Genomic DNA, 20,523 nt, shown 5'->3' with positions numbered 1-20,523 from the left:
GCCACAGTGTAGGCTTCATTTTCCATTTCAGTGTTTTAGTTAACGGCCCTGTTTGGCCTGGTGTTTTATTTTCCCAGTAACACTGTTCGCCTTAAAGTCTGTGAACCATTGACCTGGTTCAGTGTCTCTCATTCCGCACTTGGGCCATATCTGAACCTGGTGACAACGCTTCCTGTGTGACATGGGTGCTCAAGTGAGTGTGCTGCTAGCAGTGCCTAATGATGAGAAGGCAAAGAGGGGCGAGACTTCACTGGAGGCTGCCAACAGCAGCAAGATCCACACTTACAAGACATGACAGATGACACTCTGCTTCAGGGGGCAACGTTACACATGGGACTTCATCCTGGCTAAAGCAGCTAGATCTCTGCTTGGTACAGATTTCCTGTGTGCCCAAGGACTTAAGAATTGTCGGCTTGTGGATGTCAAGGACTTTGAGTCGTTACCCTGCTCCCCCAGTAAATTCCCCACAATGCACATGCACCATTGCATATGAGTTTACTCGACTGCTGGGCGAATTCCCAAACCTCACTAAGCCCACATTCTCCACTACTGTTGCAAAACATATTCCCACAACTGGCCTGTCAGTCCATGCCTGCATGTTCAGACTGGACCTAGAAAAGCTGGCAACGTGAAGATTGAACTTGTCAACATGAGAAGACTCTGCATTGTGCACCATTCGTATAGCCCCTGGGCTTCACCCCTCCATATGGTCCCTAAGTCTGATGGTGGTTGCTGCCCATGTGGTGATTACAGATGCCTTAACGAGGTCACCACCCCCCATCGTTACCTAGTTCCACACATCCAAGGTTTCTCGGCATGCTTAGCTGGAAAGTTGGAGGCTCGAAGTTTTCGGATGGACGGACTCAGTATTGGGTGCTTCCAGTGCATCGGCAAGTTTTCGGTGCCTGGAGGTTTATGGCAGGGGGTTTCTCCCTTTTGCCGCCTGTTATCGGGTACTCAGGAGTCGATCAGGACTTTGAGACTTTTTTTTTTTTACCATGCCCATGGTCTGCTCTTTATCAAATTATGGTATTGCTTTGCACTGCTGTAACTATATGTTATAATTATGTGGTTCTGTCAGTGTTAGTCTTTGGTTTGTCCTGTTTTTCTGTGATACCACTCTGGAAGAACATTGTATCATTTCTTAACACATGCATGCATTTCTAAATGACAATAAATGAAGACTGCGTGTTCTCATAATCTAATCTAAGTTAATTTTTTTAACAAAGATAATCTAGTTAGGGGCTACCATCAGGTGCCTGTGTGCTCGAAGTACATCCCCAAAACAGCTGTGATAACCTGTATGGTCTTTTTGAGCTTCTGCGCATGCCATTTGGGCTGAAAAATGCAGCACAGACTTTTCAACGTCTGATGGACTCTGTATTAAAAGACATAGATTTTCTTTTTGTTCACCTGGATGACATACTTAGGAAAATATATTTTCTATTTTCTCAATTGTTATAAGTAAACATAAGAAAGTGAAAAAAAACATAAAAAACATAAGCCAGTGCTTCCAAATCTGAACACATATCTCATCTCTGCACACTTTTTCAGTGCTTAAGCCAACACAGATTGATTATTAACTTTCTTGGCCATCGTATTTCTGCGGAAGATGCATAACTTCGGAACAGTACTCCTTGGCTGGGATCTTTGGTAACCGTTTCTTCGTTCGCTGGCCATGGAGTCTCTGGAATTCGTTGTGATTGCCTCATCACTGCACTGTGAATCCACAAGTCTCTCCTCTCAGCTATTTTGTGAATTACTGGGACTCTCTGAACTGCCACTTCAAGACTGTCCTTGAGTAAGATCTGTTAAGAACGAATTCTAAGTTTGACTGTAAGGGATCTATAGACGCATAACACTGTTAATTTCTGTTTAAGAAAGTAGTTTATTTAATTTTCTATGTTTTGAGTAGATGTAAATAAATATAATGGTTTTAATATTAACACCCGACTTTATTTGTCATCTCTTGCTGCTGGTACATTACGGGATCGTAACAGAACATTTTAGGAACAGATTCATCCCCTCTGTCATCAGGTTTCTGAACGGACAATGAATCCGTGACCACTACCTCACCACTTTCTGCTCTCTTTTTGCACTATTTACTTCATCCATCATTAAGGACCCCCACCACCCAGGACATGTCCTCTTCCCATTGCTACGATCAGGAAGGAGGTACAGAAACTTGAAGGCACACACTCAACATTTTAGGAGCAGCTTCTTCTTCTCTGCATCTGATTTCTGAATGGACATTGAACACTACCTCACCACTTCTTAATTTTCATCTTTGCACTGCTTGTTTAACTATTATATATAAGTACACATGAATTACAATAAGTATATATGTATGCATGTGTTCACATATATAATATACATACACACACACACACACACATATACTTACTGTAATTCATGTTTTCCCCCTATTACTTTGTATTTCATTGTACTGCTGCCACAAAGACAACAAATTTCAGGACATATTCAGTGATATTACACCTGATTCTGATTATATATTATTGTAATTTGTAGTATATTTTATGTATTGCACTGTCCTGTTTTTGCAAAGCAACAGATTTGATGACATACACCAGTAATAATGAACCTGATTCTGAAATGAGACGAATATGAGATTGGTGTAGTTGTCGATGGCCAGTGCAGACTCAGGGACTGTTTCTGTGCTGAATTTCAATGACTCTGCAATACAGAAAAACAAACAGTCTGTAAACTTTTATCAACAGATTTATTTTTATTATGTACAAAATGTTTTGACAAATTAAAACAGTTTTAAGGTATCATTAGGATAACTACCAAAAGACAAAGGTATGGTCTGTCTATCATCCTCTGCAGTGACACCACGAGTCAAAATTTAAAACACTGTGTGCAATTTGTAACATCAGGAGTCCTCTTGCATTTCCAGTTCTGCATATCCTCCTATACACTTAAAGTGAATTAAAGAAATCTATACGATTTAGGAAGGAGCATATTCAAAATCTGCACAGATTATTCTGTTGAACAGACTGTCTATAGGTGTTCTAACGTAGCTGTTTGTGCCATTAATGCAGTATACTGATCCATGGTAATCCAGGAAACACAATTGCACTGTTTTTTAAACTGGAATCCTACCATCCTGGCCATGTTCTCTTCTTGCTGCTGCCATCAGAAAGGAGGTCCAGGAGCCTTAGGACCCACCCCACCAGATTCAGGAACAGTCATTACACTTCAACCATTAGGCCCCTGAACCAGTGCGGTTAACTTCACTCATCCCAACACTATACTGATTCCACAACCTATGGACTCACTTTCAAAGACTCCTAGACTCACGTTCCCAATTTTATTTATTTACTTATTGTGTGCTTGTCTGATTTCCTTTTGTATTTTCACAGTTTGCCTTTGTTTGCCAATTGGCTGTCAGTCTTTGTGTGTGGTCTTTCATTGATTTTGGTTCTATTGTATTTCTTCATTCTACTGTGAATGCCCACAAGAAAATGAATCTCAAGGTAGTGTATAGCAACATATACATACTTTTGGACTTTCAACAATAATTTGAACAATTTCTGAAATCATATTTGTGTTAACAATAGAAAAATCATTTTCATAAACAACACGATGCTAGACCCCTGCACAAGTTTCAGTAGAAAACTCTGCTTTGCTGTTAACCCTTGCACGAAGTAACTAATTGACAGTCAACTGATTGAAAGGTGATTATAAACTGCATTATCCGAGATATTTATCGGGAACGCTGGGTAAAGAGGGGCCTTAGCATCATCAATAATCCCTCCCATCCGTCCACCAAACTCTTTGACCCCCCTACCATCAGGCAGGAGGTACTGTAGCATTAGGACAAAAACTGTTAGAAAAGGAAACAGCTTCTTTTCATAGCCCTAAGACTACTGAACTCCCTGCCGCCACCCAGGTCTCATCATGTTTAAAAAGCCAGTAGCGTTATACTGTTTTCTTTTTAACTTGAGTCATGAATGCACCTTATTATCTGTTAATTTATTTGTGGTAATATTACTGTGCGTGGTGTGTGTGTGTGTTGTGTACCTTGGTCCGGAGGAACATTGTTTCATTTGGCAGTTTATATGTATACAGTTGAAATGACAATAACTTTGAACTTGATTAAGCAAATACATCTTTCCTACACATATACCGTCATAAATATAGTTACATAGCTACATTGGCAGTCAATTAAAACACTGCTGGATGCTGTTCAGAAACATAATTATATATAATATTACTATTTGAAATATAATTTACTAATAAAAAGTGTCCCAGTTCACATACTCAACTTTATAGTAATGTACGTCAAGAAAATACAATGTTGTGATATGTACAGTGTGATAAAAATTGACATTAAAAAAGTTTTAAAAAAGGCAATTTAATTCTAAATCAGTAGTGGACACACATACCATACAGGTTCCAGCAGATAAACCAGTGAATCTGAAATGCAGTAATATGGTTTTTGTTACTGATGGATAATTTGGATTTTCAGGCAGAAAAAGGCAAACTCCCTAGCTTATTATCAATGGCACAAGAATGCACAAATAATTACTATTTAGTTTGCCCTAATAAGTAAGTGCAGAGTTGAATGATGATAATATTTTGAACACATGAAGGCTTCCCTGCAGTTGAACAAGTAAACTTTATTCATATTGCAGGAGTGGCTAAGAAAGCAGTCCGTTAATCTCATTCACCCAATGAAAATGCTGAACCAAGTCTCTATGCTATGAATGCATGTTTCTGGAAATCTCTACAGGAGACAGTCGTGCAAATGACTTTAGCTTCAGAAATTGCTCAATGTGTATAGGATATGGAAGTGCAGTAGAGTGAGACTCTGCCCTGCAGGGACTCCACTCTGTTTCAAGCTGATTGTAAAGAAGCCCTTAATCAAAACAAATGCAGCTTATTAGTGAGACGGACTTCAGAAAATGTGAGATTTATACTTACTTTGCTGATTTTTTTTAACCTTCAGTCTGAAAAGTAGTGAATTCAGTACATTTACCTGATTACAATATTATTCCAGCAGTCATGAAATAAAATAGAAATTCCCCCTGTATTGCAAACGCATAGACATCTTAAATGAGAAACATCATGAATAGTCATTCCTTTTAAATGTTTTATGAACGTTTCTAAACACACATTGATCTGTTAGTTAATTCTAATGTTCTTTGGTTGAATTATTCAAAATATATTATTTACTTTGAAGATTTCACACAAAATACTTCACAGGTCTGCTATTTTTAACCTGTGGAACTTAGTATATCAAAGCAATTTATTTTTAAAAACACATTCCGAATATGAAAGGAAACGGGCACTTCTTTTGAAACGAAGCAAATAGGCAGCATCAGTAGTAAAGTGCAGACAGCAGCCATGACCAACTTTTGACTTAACTAGCCTAGAGCACGGCAGATAACCAAGTGCCACATTTGAGACAGGGCTGGCAAAAAGGGAGTGACTGAATAACAATGACACATGAGATCAACTGGTCAACCTGTTTGTATTGGGTTAGAAATAAGCACTGTCTAGAAGACACAGACTGCTAGAATCTGCCAGACACTCTTCCATGGAACTTCCCAATGTTTGTTGCCTTTGGGCGTGTTTTTCCAGGAGCAGAGGGACATAGAACATTACAGCACAGTACAGGCCCTTCGACACACAATGCTGTGCAAACTTTTAACCTACTCCAAGATCAATCTAATGCTTCCCTTCCACATAGCCTCCTCCCATTTCTTTTTCATCCATATGCCTATCTCAGAGTCTCTTAAATGTAGCTGAGCCTGTTGGAAGTCTACAAAATTATGAAGGAATGGACAAGGAAAATAATGATCTTTGTCCCATGGTGAGGGTGTCCAAGACCAAAGGGCATTGGTTTAAAGTGAGAGGTAGGAGGTTTAAAGGGAAACTGAAGGGGAATATTTTCAAAAAGAGATTGATTGTAATCCGGTATCCACTGCCAGAAGTGGAGGATCCTGTCCGAACATTTAAGAAGTATTTGAATTGCAAGGACTAAATGCAGGTGCATAGATGGGTGCAATGCTTGGCATGGATGTGATGGGTCAAAAGGCATCTTTCTGAACTTGGTGAATCTACGACAAAGTCACCATAAGAATGGAAACATCGTTGTTCCAGCATTCAATATTTAAATAGACAGGTGTTCCTCACTCAAATTCCTGGGCACCCTAGCCCAGCAGTGCAGTGGAACTGACACAATGAGGAACAATGGTGTAGTCAGTCCCACCTTCAAAAGGCCAACGAGCAAGAGTCAAAAACTTGTGTTTGTCAGTAGCTCCCCCATTCCAAGAAACACTTCTGAATCACTGTCACATTAAAGACCCTCAAAAGTACAGGGTACACTTCTCCATTGCTGTGAAGCGGAGTTTGCAGTCCTGGCTAAAATTCCTACCCCAGTCAAAGGACAGGCAGATAAACTAGTTGCTTAACTTCTTAACACAAGAGATTGTGCAGATACTGGAAGTCCAGAGTAACACACGCAAAATGCAGTTGGAACTCAGCAAGTCAGGGCTTCTTCCACCTTCCTTTTCAATGATGATGAAGGGTCTCGGCCTGAAACGTCTTTACGCCTCTCCATAGAAGCTGCCTGACCTGCTGAGTTCCTCCAGCATTTTGTGAGTGTAGCTTAAGTCATTGCTGCTTGAAATGATATTTATCTGCCGAACAATTCTCAGTGCAATTAAAAAGCAACTCACTGTGAATTCATCTTGCACCTGGCATCTCCTTTACCTGACAATGCAGGACAAGCGGTAAGATATTTTTTAAGTAACAGTTATTTAACTAGGTTTTCATGACAGTGGGTCTCTACAAATCACGGTCCTCACATTTATTTATTGATTGATTTATTTTTTGCATGATTTGAACTCATTTGCACATTAGTTGTTTGTCAGTCTTTGTTATGTAAAGTTTTCATAAATTCTGCAGCATTTCTTTATTTTCCTGCAAGTGCCTGCAAGAAAACAAACGCCAAGGCAGTATATGGTGACATACAGTGTACGTACTCTGATAATAAATTTACTCTGAACTTTGGGTTTAAAACCTCTGAGGAAACTCCAGCACAAACAAAGTGCTGGGATGTACTGTTCTACCATTACGCTGCACGGGCTCTCTAGGACATTTCATTCTCCTCCGGTAACATCCCGACCAAGCTAGAAGGAAAAAAAATAACCTGCAGCAGGCTAGCCTCCATCAATCTGATCGGGACCACACTTTGGCTAAAGAACCAGAGGGAGGCTGAGGGATCCTCTCTTAATTCTATGGGTTTTGAATTGCACTTCCACCATGCATAACAGAAGCAGACTGAAAGATAAATGGGAACGCAATATTGGTTTGAGTGTACAGGTACACATAAAACAGAAAGGATAGTTGGACTTCAGTGCAATAACTGCTGATACTAAGAGCCTGTAATCTTCAAAGAGCCTGTAGAGATATAATGGGATGATTGGCCACCTTGTATGTGGTAGTATCTTTTAAATTCTGATTCATAGATAGAGTTCGGTCAATATTTACTCATATAATCAGAGAAAAGTTAAGCGTGTGACACTTGTGGGCTGCCCAACACAATCCTCACTCATTTGATTTGACGCAAATGTCACATTTCGCTGTATGTTTTGATGTACGTGTGACATTTTCATAACATATACCGGTGATATTAAACCTGATTCTGATTCTCATAAATAAAGCCAATCTAATCTTTATCTTTGATAACATCTGGGTTCTGTGCTAACTGGAATTCAGAAGAATGAGGGCGCGGGGATTGCATTGAAACTTAACCAAAAGTTGAAAGGCCGAGATAGAGCGGATGTGGAGAGAATGTTTCCTAAAATGGGGGAGTCTACAACCAGAGGGACTTCTATTTAGAATGGAGATGAGGAGGAATTCCTTTTGCCAGAGACTGGCGAATCAGTGGAATTCATTGCCACAGGCACCTGTGGAGGCCGAGTCATTGTGTATACTTAAGGCAGAAGTTGATAGGTTCTTGATTAATCAGGCCATTGAGGGATGTGGGGAGAAGGCAGGAGATTGGGGCTGAGAGGGGAAATGGAGCAGCCAAGATGAAATGGAGGAACAGACTTGATGGCAGAATTAGTTCTGCTCCTATATCTTATGGTGTGTGGTCTTACATGGGTCTCGTTTCAAGCATAATCTTATTTCTGACTGTAAAAGCCCTTTTAATATGGAATTTCATTACACTCCATCCTTCTGAAGAGCCATTGTCACACTGCCATTAGTACATTTATTCCATTATCTTTGCAATAACTGACAAAGGAAGAGAACATTAACTCTGGCACAAGCTTGTTATTACACAAACTGTAGTTGTAACAGACAGATCCACAAGGTTTGCCCTCGGTTTTATCCCACTTTTCCTACAGCTTCTTCTGGCTTTCAGGAGATCCTTATGAAATCAGTGACAATGGCCTGTAAATATCCTAAATCTACTAATGCTACCCTCTAAAACGAATCTCTCTCATGCCTCAGTGAGTGACATTTTGGTGCCTTGGAAAAGACATGATAAAATATTTACCAGGTGGTATTATATGGAACTCTGCCATGGACAGTGCCAAGCCCGGCCGCCAAACGAGGAGATTTGGGCATGGGGCTAGCAACCCCATCCTGTAAGAACCCAGAGCTACAGAAATGCCAACCGAAGCTCCAAAGACCTCATCCCTGGGAGAGGAAGGGTCAATGAAAATGGGCTGCACCTGGAAACAAGCTGAAAGGTTGGCCCAGCACAAAGGATTCGAGCAAGCCGCTGTCGGTGGTGTATGCCCCGGTAGGGGTGATGGACCTACGCCATTATATGAGTAATATATGAGTGGTAATTTTCATCGGCTAGTTACAGATTTACAACCCAGAGTTCAATTTGCCAACTAGTTAATTATGTTAATTACAAACCAATAACCTTTAGGGTGAAAACAGGCCCTTTGGGCACCCCATTGTGCCAATTATGTTGTCGGATTGAGTCAGTACTATTGACTGCATTTGGTCCATATCCCTTTCAACCAGGGCTTCCCAACCTGAGGTCGACGGACCACTTGCTTATTGGTATTGGTCCAAGGCACAAAAAGGTAGGAACCCCTGTTTTAAACTTTACTGAATTATGGGACATTTCAAATGCCTTCAAAATGTTGCAATTGTATCCACTTCCTCTGCAGCTTAGTCCATATACTCACACCACCTGTGTGAAACATTTGCCCCCCCCCCCACCCCGGTCCCTTTTAAAATCTTTTCTGTCTCACTCTAGTTCTGGACTCCGCTTCCTGAGGGTGGCGGGGTGGAGATACGTCTCTATCAAAGGAGCTGTCAGGTGCTTCTTCCCTCCGTTAGCCTGCAGGTCACCCTTGGGCAAGGTGTATTGCCCCCCCTCACTCCCCCCCCCCCAGATCAGGGTCACGTGAAGCCACGGGAGCAGGTGGGGGATGGTCATATGAGCAGCCGGTGCCTATCACAAGTCCTGGTTATGCGATCACTAACGTCAGGTAGACAATCCCTGAAGCGTTTTGCTAATGGCTGGGTCACCCATCTTGTAAAGACACTGCCCAGGAGAAGGCAATGGCAAACCACTTCTGTAGGGAAGATTGCCAAGAACAATCCTGGTCACAGAAAAGCCAAGGTCACCTCTACATCATAAGACACAGCACATAACGAACAAAAATCAACCATAGGGGAAAGATCACAAACAGGAGAAAATCTACAGATGCTGGAAATCAAAGCAACACGCATGAAATGCTGGAGGAGCTCAGAGCTCCTGCCGAAGGGTCTTAGCCCGAAACATTGACTGTTCCATTTTTCCATAGTTGCTGCCTGGCCTGCTGAGTTCCTCCAGCATCTTATGAGTGTTCCCTAGAGAAAAGACTTTGGCCATAGTTAGGTAGTTATATAGGATAGGTATATGGATAGGAGAGGTATTTGGGGCTATGGTCCGGATGGAACTAGGAAGCAAAATAGTTTGGCATGGACTAGATGGACTGAATGGCCTGTTTCTTCTGCAGTATTCTATGAATCTGTATACCTTATCTGTACCCCTCACAATTTTATAAACCTCTCTCCTCCTACAAGTCTGGAAATGACAGAAGGCAGAGTGATGAAATTAGAATGAAAATGAATGCATCACTCCTCTCCACAGCCCCTCAACTCCCTTCATCATCTTCCCCCCCCAAGCACTGCCACTTTATGCTTACACTCCACACCTCATACCTGCACCGACACAGTCACTGTCCTACTGTGTTTTCACCTGCCCGCTGCTACCGAGAGGAGCTCCCCTTGCCAAGAGTCATTGTCACTTTATCATTTCCCTTCAGCGTCACCTTGTGCTTACATACTCCTGCACTTAGTGTCAGGCATGTATGTATAGGCAGTCTACGTAGGCTAATCATACTTATATGTGGCCACACTCAAACAGTTAATGTACATTGTATTTCATAGGATTGTTTTTACATTGTGTTCTTTATGATTAATGTGTTTTTATGGTGTATCAGATCCAGGATTAATCATTTTGTTCTCCTTCTCGTATACAGAAGAATGGCAAGAAACAGTTTTGAACCTTGAACTACGGGTCAGACAGTGTTGACAATAAAGCGTTAATAGCATTGGGGCTAAACTACTGCTCTTGTATCCTGAGGGGTTGACACTCGATCTGGAGATGAGTTTAAACCTCATCACAGCAGGTGGGGAATTAGAACTCGAGTAAGTACATAAATCCTAGGAGGATTGAGACAAGTGAAGCTTCCCCATCTCCCCCCCCCCCCACCATCTTAACTGAATTTTACAGGAGCACCTTTGAGACCGTCCTGACAAGCTGCAGCTCCATATGGTATGGGAGCAGCAGAGCATTGGACAAGAAGTCCCTACAAAAGACTGTGAGAACAGCTGAGAGGATTATAAGGGGTCTTCCTACCACCTATCAGGGACATTTATCAGGAGCGCTGCGTACGCAGGGCCCTTAGTATTATTAAGGATCCCACCCATCCAGCATCCTTTAACTTTCTACCATCAGGCAGGAGAGTCCGATGCATAAAGATAAGAATGGTCAGGATGGGAAACAGTCTCTTCCCTCAGGCCATTAGGCTTCTGAACTCCCTGCCGCATCGCATTCGAAGTGTCACTGATTAATCTGTTCTGTACATTACAATATTTAATTTATGCACCCTTGTTTACTTATGTGTAATTCAACTGTATATTTTATCCTTACTGTCCTAAGTTAATGTGCATTATATGTGTTTTATGTGTACTACTGTGCTTTAGGTTTGGAGAAACAATATCTCGTTTGATGATATACATGTATATACTTAAATGACAACAAACTTGACTTGATCTGGAACTTTGGGAAGAGTGACCATGAAAGGATTTGGTTGACTTCAATGCCACCTGATTCAATAATGTCCTTTAGGTAAGCATATCTGCCACCCTCACTGGGTCTGGCCTCTACACTCAGTGGGCACTTTATTAGGTACACCTGCTTGTTAATGCCAATATCTAATCAGCCAATCACGTGGCAGCAACTCAATGCATAAAAGTATGCAGACTTGGTCAGGAGGTTCATCTGCCGTTCAGACCAAACATCAGAACGGGGAAGAAATGTGATCTAAGTGACTTTGATCGAGGAATGATTGTTGGTGCCAGATGGAGAGGTTTGAGTATCTTAGAAACTGCAGATCTCCTGGGATTTTCACACCCAACAGTCTTTAGAGTTTACAGAGACTGGTTCCAAAAACAAAAAAACATCCAGTAAGGAAGGCATCGGTCACTCAAATAGCACAACATGTCAATCCTTGAAGTGGATGGGCTACAGCAGCAGAAGACCATAAATATACACTCAGTGGCTACTTAGGTAGAGGAGGTACTTAACGAAGTGGTACTGAGTATATATCACTGCAGGCACTTGTTCTGAACAAGTCGTTAATTCAGAAGAACCCAGGGAAGGGATTATGAAATATCAATCTGACCCTGGGAACCTACTGTTTTTATAATGAGCATATCCTGATACACAAGACTGTTAGCTTTAATATGCCACTTAAAAATCATCTGGAGTTCTCACTTAAAGGATAAAGGAATGTGTTGTGGATTTTGTCGGGATTTAGGGATGCAAAGAGAAAGTCCTTGAGTCATAGTTATACAGCATAGATCCTAGCCATCTCGCCCAAGTCAAACTGCCCAACTGCATGCATTTGGCCCGTGTTCCTCTAACACATACCCATCCGTGTACCTGTCTAAACGTAATTTAACACACTCGTCATTATCTTGAAGATGTAATCCATTTTCTCACCATTAGGTGAAGAAAAAGTGGTTTTACCCACACTACCACAATGTGGACTAAAGCAGCTAAGTACATGCCTTCTTGCGCTACGTAAAAAAATTGGAATGACATCAGATATATTACAGAAATAAGAATATGACATTCAGACCAATCATCCAGCTAAATTCATCTGAAAACCAGCTCAACATCTACCTAATTTCTTGAAGCAAATGATTAATGTAATTGTAAATTAAAAAAACAGGTCTAACAGCCTCTGTGGAGAGAGAAGCAGAGTTAACATTTCAGCTCTGATCACTTTTTATCCACCTGGAGCATTATCTCCTCCAAAGGACCACAACCTTGTCATTGGGTTTGGGGGCTTGTGGGCCTCAATAACCAGAAGAGCTTTGTTGGCTGGAGTCAGCACTGTATGCTTTGGCTCTTGGTAGGGTCACCCATGCCAAACAGGTCAAAGGGTAGAGGCCAGACTGAGAGTGGTCCACCGGTCCTCCAGGTTCGGGGGTTCAGCTCAGGGCTAACAACCTGAGTGGTCAAACAAAATTGTTACAGAGACAGCAATGAAGAATCCTTCTACATCTGTGTGCGATGGTATTCCTGAGTCTCCACCCAGTTCTTGCATGGCTAACTCTTGTGAAAACTAAGAGGAAGCTACTGACATGATGAAGGAAGCCCTGAACACCTCCAGAGATGGAGGACCTTCATTGCTGCCCTAAATGCCTGGGGTGTAATGAGCAGCAAGTAAATAAGTGAAACATTAATTCTTTTTTCTCTCTCCACAAATCATGTCCACACTGTTGCTTATCTCCAGCGTTTTCTGTGTTTTTTTAAAAATCAACATCTACAGTGTTTTTCTTTTGGAACAGTGATTGAATTGACATTCCTTCAGTAACCGAAGGCAATAAAGTGACACTTCCTCCATAAATACTTCTCTCAATATTTTAACAAAATCAGAATGTGCTGGAAAACCTCAGCAGGTCAGGCAGCGTCCATGTAAAGAGGGAGCGTTAATATTTCATGTCTGAGATCCTTATTATCATTTGCTGTCATTACTTACCCGCTCCTGGCTCCTGCTTCATTTTGACACTGGGGCTGTACAGGCCAATGATGGGTGCTTTGCACCCTCTGCTGTCGAAGCGACTGTACTATCACCTTGGCACTGACTTCCAGAAAACTCACGTTCCAGGATCTGCAGTCACTTGTGGCTATTGTGCAAACCGCACCCATTACAAGCTCTCTGTAAGCCAGGAACAAGTTAAGGCTATTGCAATTAAAATTAATTGGTCAATGGGAAACATGGTTCAATATATAGGAACCGCTTTCTAGGAAAAACACATGCATACTTTGACTGCTAGGGTCAAGGTGCATGCAAGGTACAATATCAGTGGTGGGGAGCCGGCGGGGGGGTGGGTGTCAAACGTCAATCCTTCACAATGACTTGCATCTCTCCGTCACGCTGTAGCAGCCGCAACAAGGCAGCAAGCTCGCATTCACAAGCGTCAAAAAGGGAGGCGACTTTGCTCGTCGTCGGTGACAGAAAACGTGTGAGAGGGCGACTGCTCCCTCGCTCCCCATTCAGCTGAAGTGAATGCACAGGAATGACCCATGGGTTCAGAATAACAGGTTCCAACTTTATTCCCTGGAGCACAGCAGAATGGGGGGAGATTTGACAGAATCACTACAAAATTCTGAAGGGTACAGATAGGGTAAACGCAAGCAGGCTTTTTCCCACTGAGGTTGGGTGGAACTACAACTGGAGGTTATAGGTTAAGGGTGAAAAGTGAATTATCCAAAGGGAACATGAGGGGGAAGTTCTTCACTCAGAGTGTGAAAGGAGCTGTCAGTGGAAGTGGTGGATGTGGGATTAATTTCAACATTTAAGAAAAATTGGGACAGGTACATGAATGGGAGGGATATGGAGGGCTATGGGCCAGGTGCAGGTCGATGGAACTAGGCAGAATAATAGTTTGGCCTGAACTAGATGGGCTGAAGGGCCTGTTTCTGTGCTGTAGTGCTCCATGACAATAGGGCTTACAAGAGACTGCAGATGCTGGAGCCTGGAGCAACTAACGAGCTGCCACAAGAACGTGGCAGAGTCTGTGCAGGCAGACGGTTAGTCAGGGCTTTGACTTGAAACCGCTCTTCGGGACGTTGGCAAAGGGATGGTTGATGTTTTGCATCTGATGCAGGGCCTCCGTCTCAACAGACGCTTGCTCAGCCTGCTGAGTTCGTTCAGCAGTTCGTTCTTTTAACTATAAGCAGGGACCAATCCCAGGACTAGTAACCAAAGACCAAATGCTAACTTGTCCTCTTCCCCACAAATAAAACATTTGTTTATATACACTAAATTAATGTGTACACATACAAAAGTATATGGTAAACACAAGAAATTGTGAAGATGCTGGAAATCCTGAGCAACATACACAAAATGCTGGAAGAACTCAGCGAGACAGGCAGCATCTATGGAGGGAAATAAACAGTCGATGTTTTGGGCCGAGAAGTTGACTATTTATTTCCCACCACAGATGAACCTACCCACTCCAAGATCAATCTAACCCCTCTCTCCCACATAGCCCTCCATTTTTCTTTCATCCATCCACTCTCTCCTTCCGCAATTTCCATAATTCAAGCATCTCACTCCCTTAACGCCCTCTTGTTGAAGGACCTCAACCCAAAAGGTAGACCACCCCTTTTCCTCCAAAGATGTTGCTCGACCTGCTGGGTCCTCCAGCAGCTTGTTTCCAACTCTCTGCCACTGTGGCCCTCCCTCACCCAACAGCCTCTATTTCAGCCCTCACCAACCTTCCTATCCCACCCAACGTCCCTTCTAGGGTCACTGGAATCACAAAAACTGACTGCGCCCCCTAAAGGTATTCACACTAATTTCCCATTCCCAGCTCTGGCGTGAGGCGTTTCTTCATTCCAAGTCCAGGCACCTTCTGTAATAACATGCACAAAATGCTGGAGGAACGCAGCAAGTCAGGCAGCATCAATGGACAGGATCAATGTTTTGGGCTGAGACCCCTCATGAGGACCAGAAAGGACTGGGGGAAGAAGCCAGAATTGAGACATAAGCCCTGAGATTTGTTGCTGTACAGGAAGTGAGCTCCAGTAAACCCAGCCCCCTACTCTCTAGATGAACAAATACATATATAGTTCCACGATTCCGCTCCGATATCCGATCCGTTGCCTTAAATCTGGAACCTCCCTGCCTGGGTCACGCAACCCCATTACCTCGAGTGCAAAGGCTTTTCTTTCCTTTCCAAGCAGTGCTTCAAGCAACTGATCTGCTCAGGAAACCTTTACCTCACTATCTTAAGATCATAAGACAAAGGAGCAGAAGTCGGCCATTCGGCCCATCAAGCCTGCTCCGCCATTTTATCATGAGCTGATCCATTCTCCCATTTAGTCCCACTCCCCCGCCTTCTCACCATAACCTTTGATGCCCTGGCTACTCAGATACCTATCAATCTCTGCCTTAAATACACCCAATGACTTGGCCTCCACTGCTGCCCGTGGCAACAAATTCCATAGATTCACCACCCTCTGACTAAAAAAATTTCATCGCATTTCTGTTCTGAATGGGCGCCCTTCAATCCTTAAGTCATGCCCTCTCGTACTAGACTCCCCCATCATGGGAAACAACTTTGCCACATCCACTCTGTCCATGCCTTTTCTTATACCCTTATACCCTTCCACCTCACCCTTTACTCTCTCCTGGCAGCATCCAGCCCTCAGGACCCCCAACACCCAGGACATACCCTCTCCTCATTGCTACCATCAGGGAGGAGGTCCAGGAGCCTGAAGACACACACTCAACATTTTAGGGACAGCTTCTTCCCTTCTGCCATCAGATTTCTGAATGCTCTATGAACCCATGAACACTATCTCACTATTTTTGCTCTCTTTTTACACTACTTAAATCTTTTGTTAGCACTTCTTATAATTTATAACTCTTGACCTCTTCTACCTCACCATTTTGCACTACTAATTTATTTTTTGATTATTTCTTATTGTAGCTTATAGTATATTTTATATATTGCACTGTACCTCTGCCACAAAGCACAACAAATTTGTAGATATGTGTCAGTAATAGTAAAGCTGACTCTGATTCTGATTGGGGTTCTTCAACCTTCTGGTACGTTGCATCTTCTTGTGCAGCTTTGTCAGGTAAAGCCCTTCCAAAAGGCACGTTATTTTCCCAAGTTATTATTTTATCTCTATAAATAAGTTTGGATAAAACCACCCAACAGTTTACTGAGTGCTGAAATCCTGATATCATAAATATTACCTATATTTAAAGGCTGGGAGACACCCGTCAACACCTCTCCTCCTGCGCTCCCAAAAAACGTGGCACAGTTAAGATGCACAGTAACATTATTCCCAGCAGAAGCGAGACACCAACCGCGATATTCCATCTGTTGTCTCACATGGGCGCAGCTAAAAATATATATATATGTATAAAATAATGCATTTTAAAATATGAGGTTAATGTTAAAAAATAATGCTGGTGAATTCGACTGGATGAGAAGCGATAAGGAAACTTAACATTGAGAGGGCGGCTGCTCAAACACAAGAGATTCTGCAGACGCTGGAAATCCAGAGTAACACACACACACACACACACACACACACACACATACACACACACACACACACACACACATACACACACACAGAACGCTGGAGGAACTCAGCAGGTGGGGCAGCATCTATGGAGAGGAATAAACCGTCGATGTTTTGGGCCGAGACCCTTCATCAGGACTGCCTCTTGCTTGCACTCACCCAGGAGCGCCGGGCTAGTGCGGGGGCCACCTTCCACTCTATTCCGCCCTCATCTGTTCTCTGACGTCGCAAGGCAGCCCGTCGAAGAGGGTGTCCTCCACCAGCAGCCCGCTGCGTTTCAGCGAGCGGCAGTCTCCCAGCTCCCGGGGCAGCGCCTCCAAGTGGTTGCCTTTCAGCTCCAGCAGGGTCAGTAGTGCCAGGTTGCCGACCTTGGGCGACAAGATGGAGAGGCTATTGCGGCCCATCCTCAGCAGCTTGAGCTTCTTGCAGAAGTACAGCTCGTCAGGCAGGCTCTCCACCTTGTTGCCCGTGATGCAGAACTCCTGCAGGTTCTGCAGCACCCCGATCTCCGGCGGGATGAAACGGATGTCGTTGTGGCCCAGGTCCAGTGTCCGCAGCTTGTTGCACAGGAAGAGGTGCGAGGGCAGCACCTCGATCTTGTTGTAGCTGAAGTACAGGCACTCCAGGCCGCTCAGCTTCTTGATGTGCTCCGGGATGTACGCTATGCTGTTGTGCCACAGCTTGAGGCTGGCGAGCTTGCGGCAGTGCTGGAAGCTGATAATTTCCTCCACCGACCGCAGGTTGTTCTCCTTCAGGTCCAGCTCCTGCAGGCTGGTCAGGCTGAACACAGCGTGGGGGATCCGCTCCAGGTCGCAGTGCACCAGGCTCAGCTCTGCCAGGTTGGTTAGCTTCTTCAGACTGTTGAGCATGACCAGCTTCGTGCCGTCATTCTGGATGCACAGAGTCTGGAGATGGCTGGAGGTTTCAACGATGGACGGCGGGATCTTGGTCAGGTTGCTCTTAATGCACAGGACCTTGAGGCTTTTCAGCTCCCGCAATGACTCCAGTGTGATGTTCTTGGACAGGTCGGGGCTCAGGGTGCCTTGGAGGTGAAGCTCCTCCAGACACTTCATGCTGTATATCCAGCTGGGCAGCTCCCGCATGTCGTCGAACTTGACCCTCAGGACCTTGAGGTTGTCCTTCAGGAAGGCCAGCGCCGCGCTGTGGATCTTCACGGAGCACTGGTACAGCGAGAGCTCCTGGAGCCCCTCCAGCTGCACGATGGTGGCCGGGATGGTGACGTTGTTGATGATCTCCAGCCTCAGCGACTGCAGCTCGGTCAGCTCGAACACCGTGTCGGGCAGCCCGGACAGCATGAAGAGCTGCAGCTCCAGCCTGTTCTGGCTGTTGGTCTGCAGTCTCTGGCGCAGCTTGTCCGGAGTCCACTCGTTGTTGAGGTTCAGCTGCTTGAGTTTGTTTTCGCTCACCTCGGAGAGGAAGACGGCAAACCTCTTGGAGTACAGGGGGTCGTACTGGTCGATGAGGTGCAGCATGAAAGCAAAGTCGTTCTTGACGTCGGGGATGTCGTCGATGCCTGTCTCGTGCCGGACGTACTCGAAGGAGTATTCCTTAAGGGAACGGTAGAAGAGCCAGTAGAGAGTGTAAAGGCAGGTCAAGCCATAAACACTGACAAAGCACAGGTAGCAGATGGACAGCTTAGAGAACAAGTGTGCCATGGTGTGGTTGCAAGAAAACTTACGGTAGCCAGTCATCTCTTGAATGTTGACCTCACAATCCACCATGAAGTTGACCTTGGACACCAGGATGCTGTTGTAGACCACGATGAAAATGAACTTAATGACTTTGATGATGGTCTGGCGCACATACATGGAATACAGGAGATCTCCTTCTTCCACGTGCAGTCGGAACTTCTTGACCTTCTCAAACAAAGCCTTGGCTTGCTCACCTTCCTTCTGGTCCAGGGCACTTACAGCTGGTTTCTCCACCACTATCTTCTCGGGGATGGAGCGCAGCGACTGGGTCTTGGCCAGATTACCCTCCGAGACAGACAGGCCTGGCGCTACCTTGGCCACATTGTTCACCTCGCCGCCCTTGCTGTCCTTCTCCTCCGGATTCTCGCCAGAGACCTCGGAGAGAGCGCGGGTCGTCCAGGGAGAGTCAAAGCACTTGCCCAGGATTGAGATGAAATGCTCTATCTTGGAGCTGGACCCGGGGAACTTGAACCAAAAGTTGCTGCACAGCATGAAAATCAGGGTGTGTATCAGGACGAGATAGGGGAAATACTTGGCATACCAGTGCAGGGCCCGCTCATAGCACATTTGGTTTATGAAGCTGTACTGCTGGAGGTCAAGGTTAGTCTTCAACCCTTTCATTTCATTGGTAGAAGCTGACATCGGTGTCTGTGACGGGGTGGGTGTCGTGTATTTACTGGAAGAAATGTTGACCAGAGTTTGGTTTGGAACAGGATGCAGGTTATAGAGTGAAGTTCGTTTCGGAAGACAAATAATCTTGTCTTGCATCACCTGGGAAAGGCAGAAACCCAAGGCATTACAATGGATAATGTTTGTGCTAGTTTAAATTGACATATTTAACAAAGAGTCATGTTATTTTTAGAAATTACACCATAAAAACTGCCCAATCTTTTCATTATTCTGCTGCTAGCCTGAGCTTTACAGTTCCTGTACAAAAAAAAATTCAGGAAGTATGAAAGCGAAATGCTGAAAATGCTCAGTGGGTCAGACAGCATCTACAGAGAGAGAAAACAAATTAATATTTCATGTTAATGACATATCAGAGCATGTTATCTGATTTTAAAAAAAGCAAACAATGTGATTATTATCTACATTATTTTTGTTGCTTTTGTAAAGGACATTCAGGCTGCAGAATACTTCACAGTTAATGAGACACATCGGAAATGAGATCAATTTTGTAATGTAGGAACAGAACATAAAACACGACAGCACAGCACAGGACCTTCGGCTCATGATGTTGTGCCAAGACTTTTATCTATTCCAAGACCTGTCTACCACATAGCCCTCCATTCCTCTTTCATTCATGCACCTAACAAAGTTCAAAGTATATTTATGATCGAAGAATGTATACATTAAACAAGAATCGTCTCCTTACAGGCAGCCGGAAAACAAGAAACCCAAAAGAGCCCATTAAAAAAATCTGACAAACACCCAACGTGCAGAGGCAGAAAAAAAAGCAAGCAAACAGCATTAAGAACGAAAGTCAGTCCTCACACTAATCTTGGCCTAGCTAAGAGCCTCTTAAACATGTTTTTTTTTGCTGGCTATTTAGAATTAGAATTTATTTAAATCCTTCATCCATCCCACAACATGAGGGAGTAAAAATCTTGCGTTATGACTAAGTTGCAAAGTACAGACATGTGAATTTAAAAGTCTAATGGCTTGCAGAAAGATGTTGTCCCATTGCCTGTTGGACCTGGCTTTAATGCTGTGCAACACACACAAAATGCTGGAGGAACTCAGCAGGCCAGGCAGCATCTATGGAGAAAAGTACAGTCAACGTTTCGGGCTGAAACCCTCCAGCAGGACTGATGCTGAGGTAATGCTGCGGTAGCATTTGCTGGACGGAAGCAGCTGAAACAGTTTATGGTCGGGGTGACTGGTGTCCCTGATGATCTTCCAGGCCTTCTTTCTGCACCT

At 43.8% G+C, this 20,523-nt stretch overlaps 1 protein-coding gene across 5 annotated transcripts in view; it reads right to left on the bottom strand.

The window, feature by feature from the left end:
- Window positions 1-1,447: 1,447 nt before the first annotated feature.
- The window catches only part of lrrc8c (leucine rich repeat containing 8 VRAC subunit C), an 82,787-nt gene continuing 63,711 nt past the window's right edge, over window positions 1,448-20,523 (bottom strand). For 3 of the 5 annotated variants that reach the window (XM_072273393.1, XM_072273397.1, XM_072273398.1), the window contains one exon: window positions 2,731-19,374. In XM_072273393.1, coding sequence (XP_072129494.1) covers window positions 17,089-19,374 — 2,286 coding nt within the window. In that variant the 3' untranslated portion in view covers window positions 2,731-17,088. Of the gene's footprint in view, window positions 2,695-2,730; window positions 19,375-20,523 lie in introns of those variants that run through there. The other 2 variants (XM_072273394.1, XM_072273396.1) reach the window with 2 other exon arrangements.

This window comes from Mobula birostris, chromosome 12 (genome assembly GCF_030028105.1).
Source record: "Mobula birostris isolate sMobBir1 chromosome 12, sMobBir1.hap1, whole genome shotgun sequence".
In the NCBI taxonomy this organism is placed as follows: domain Eukaryota; kingdom Metazoa; phylum Chordata; class Chondrichthyes; order Myliobatiformes; family Myliobatidae; genus Mobula; species Mobula birostris.
Note: the sequence above shows the minus strand (reverse complement) of the source record. Positions and strands in the feature narration are given on the sequence as shown.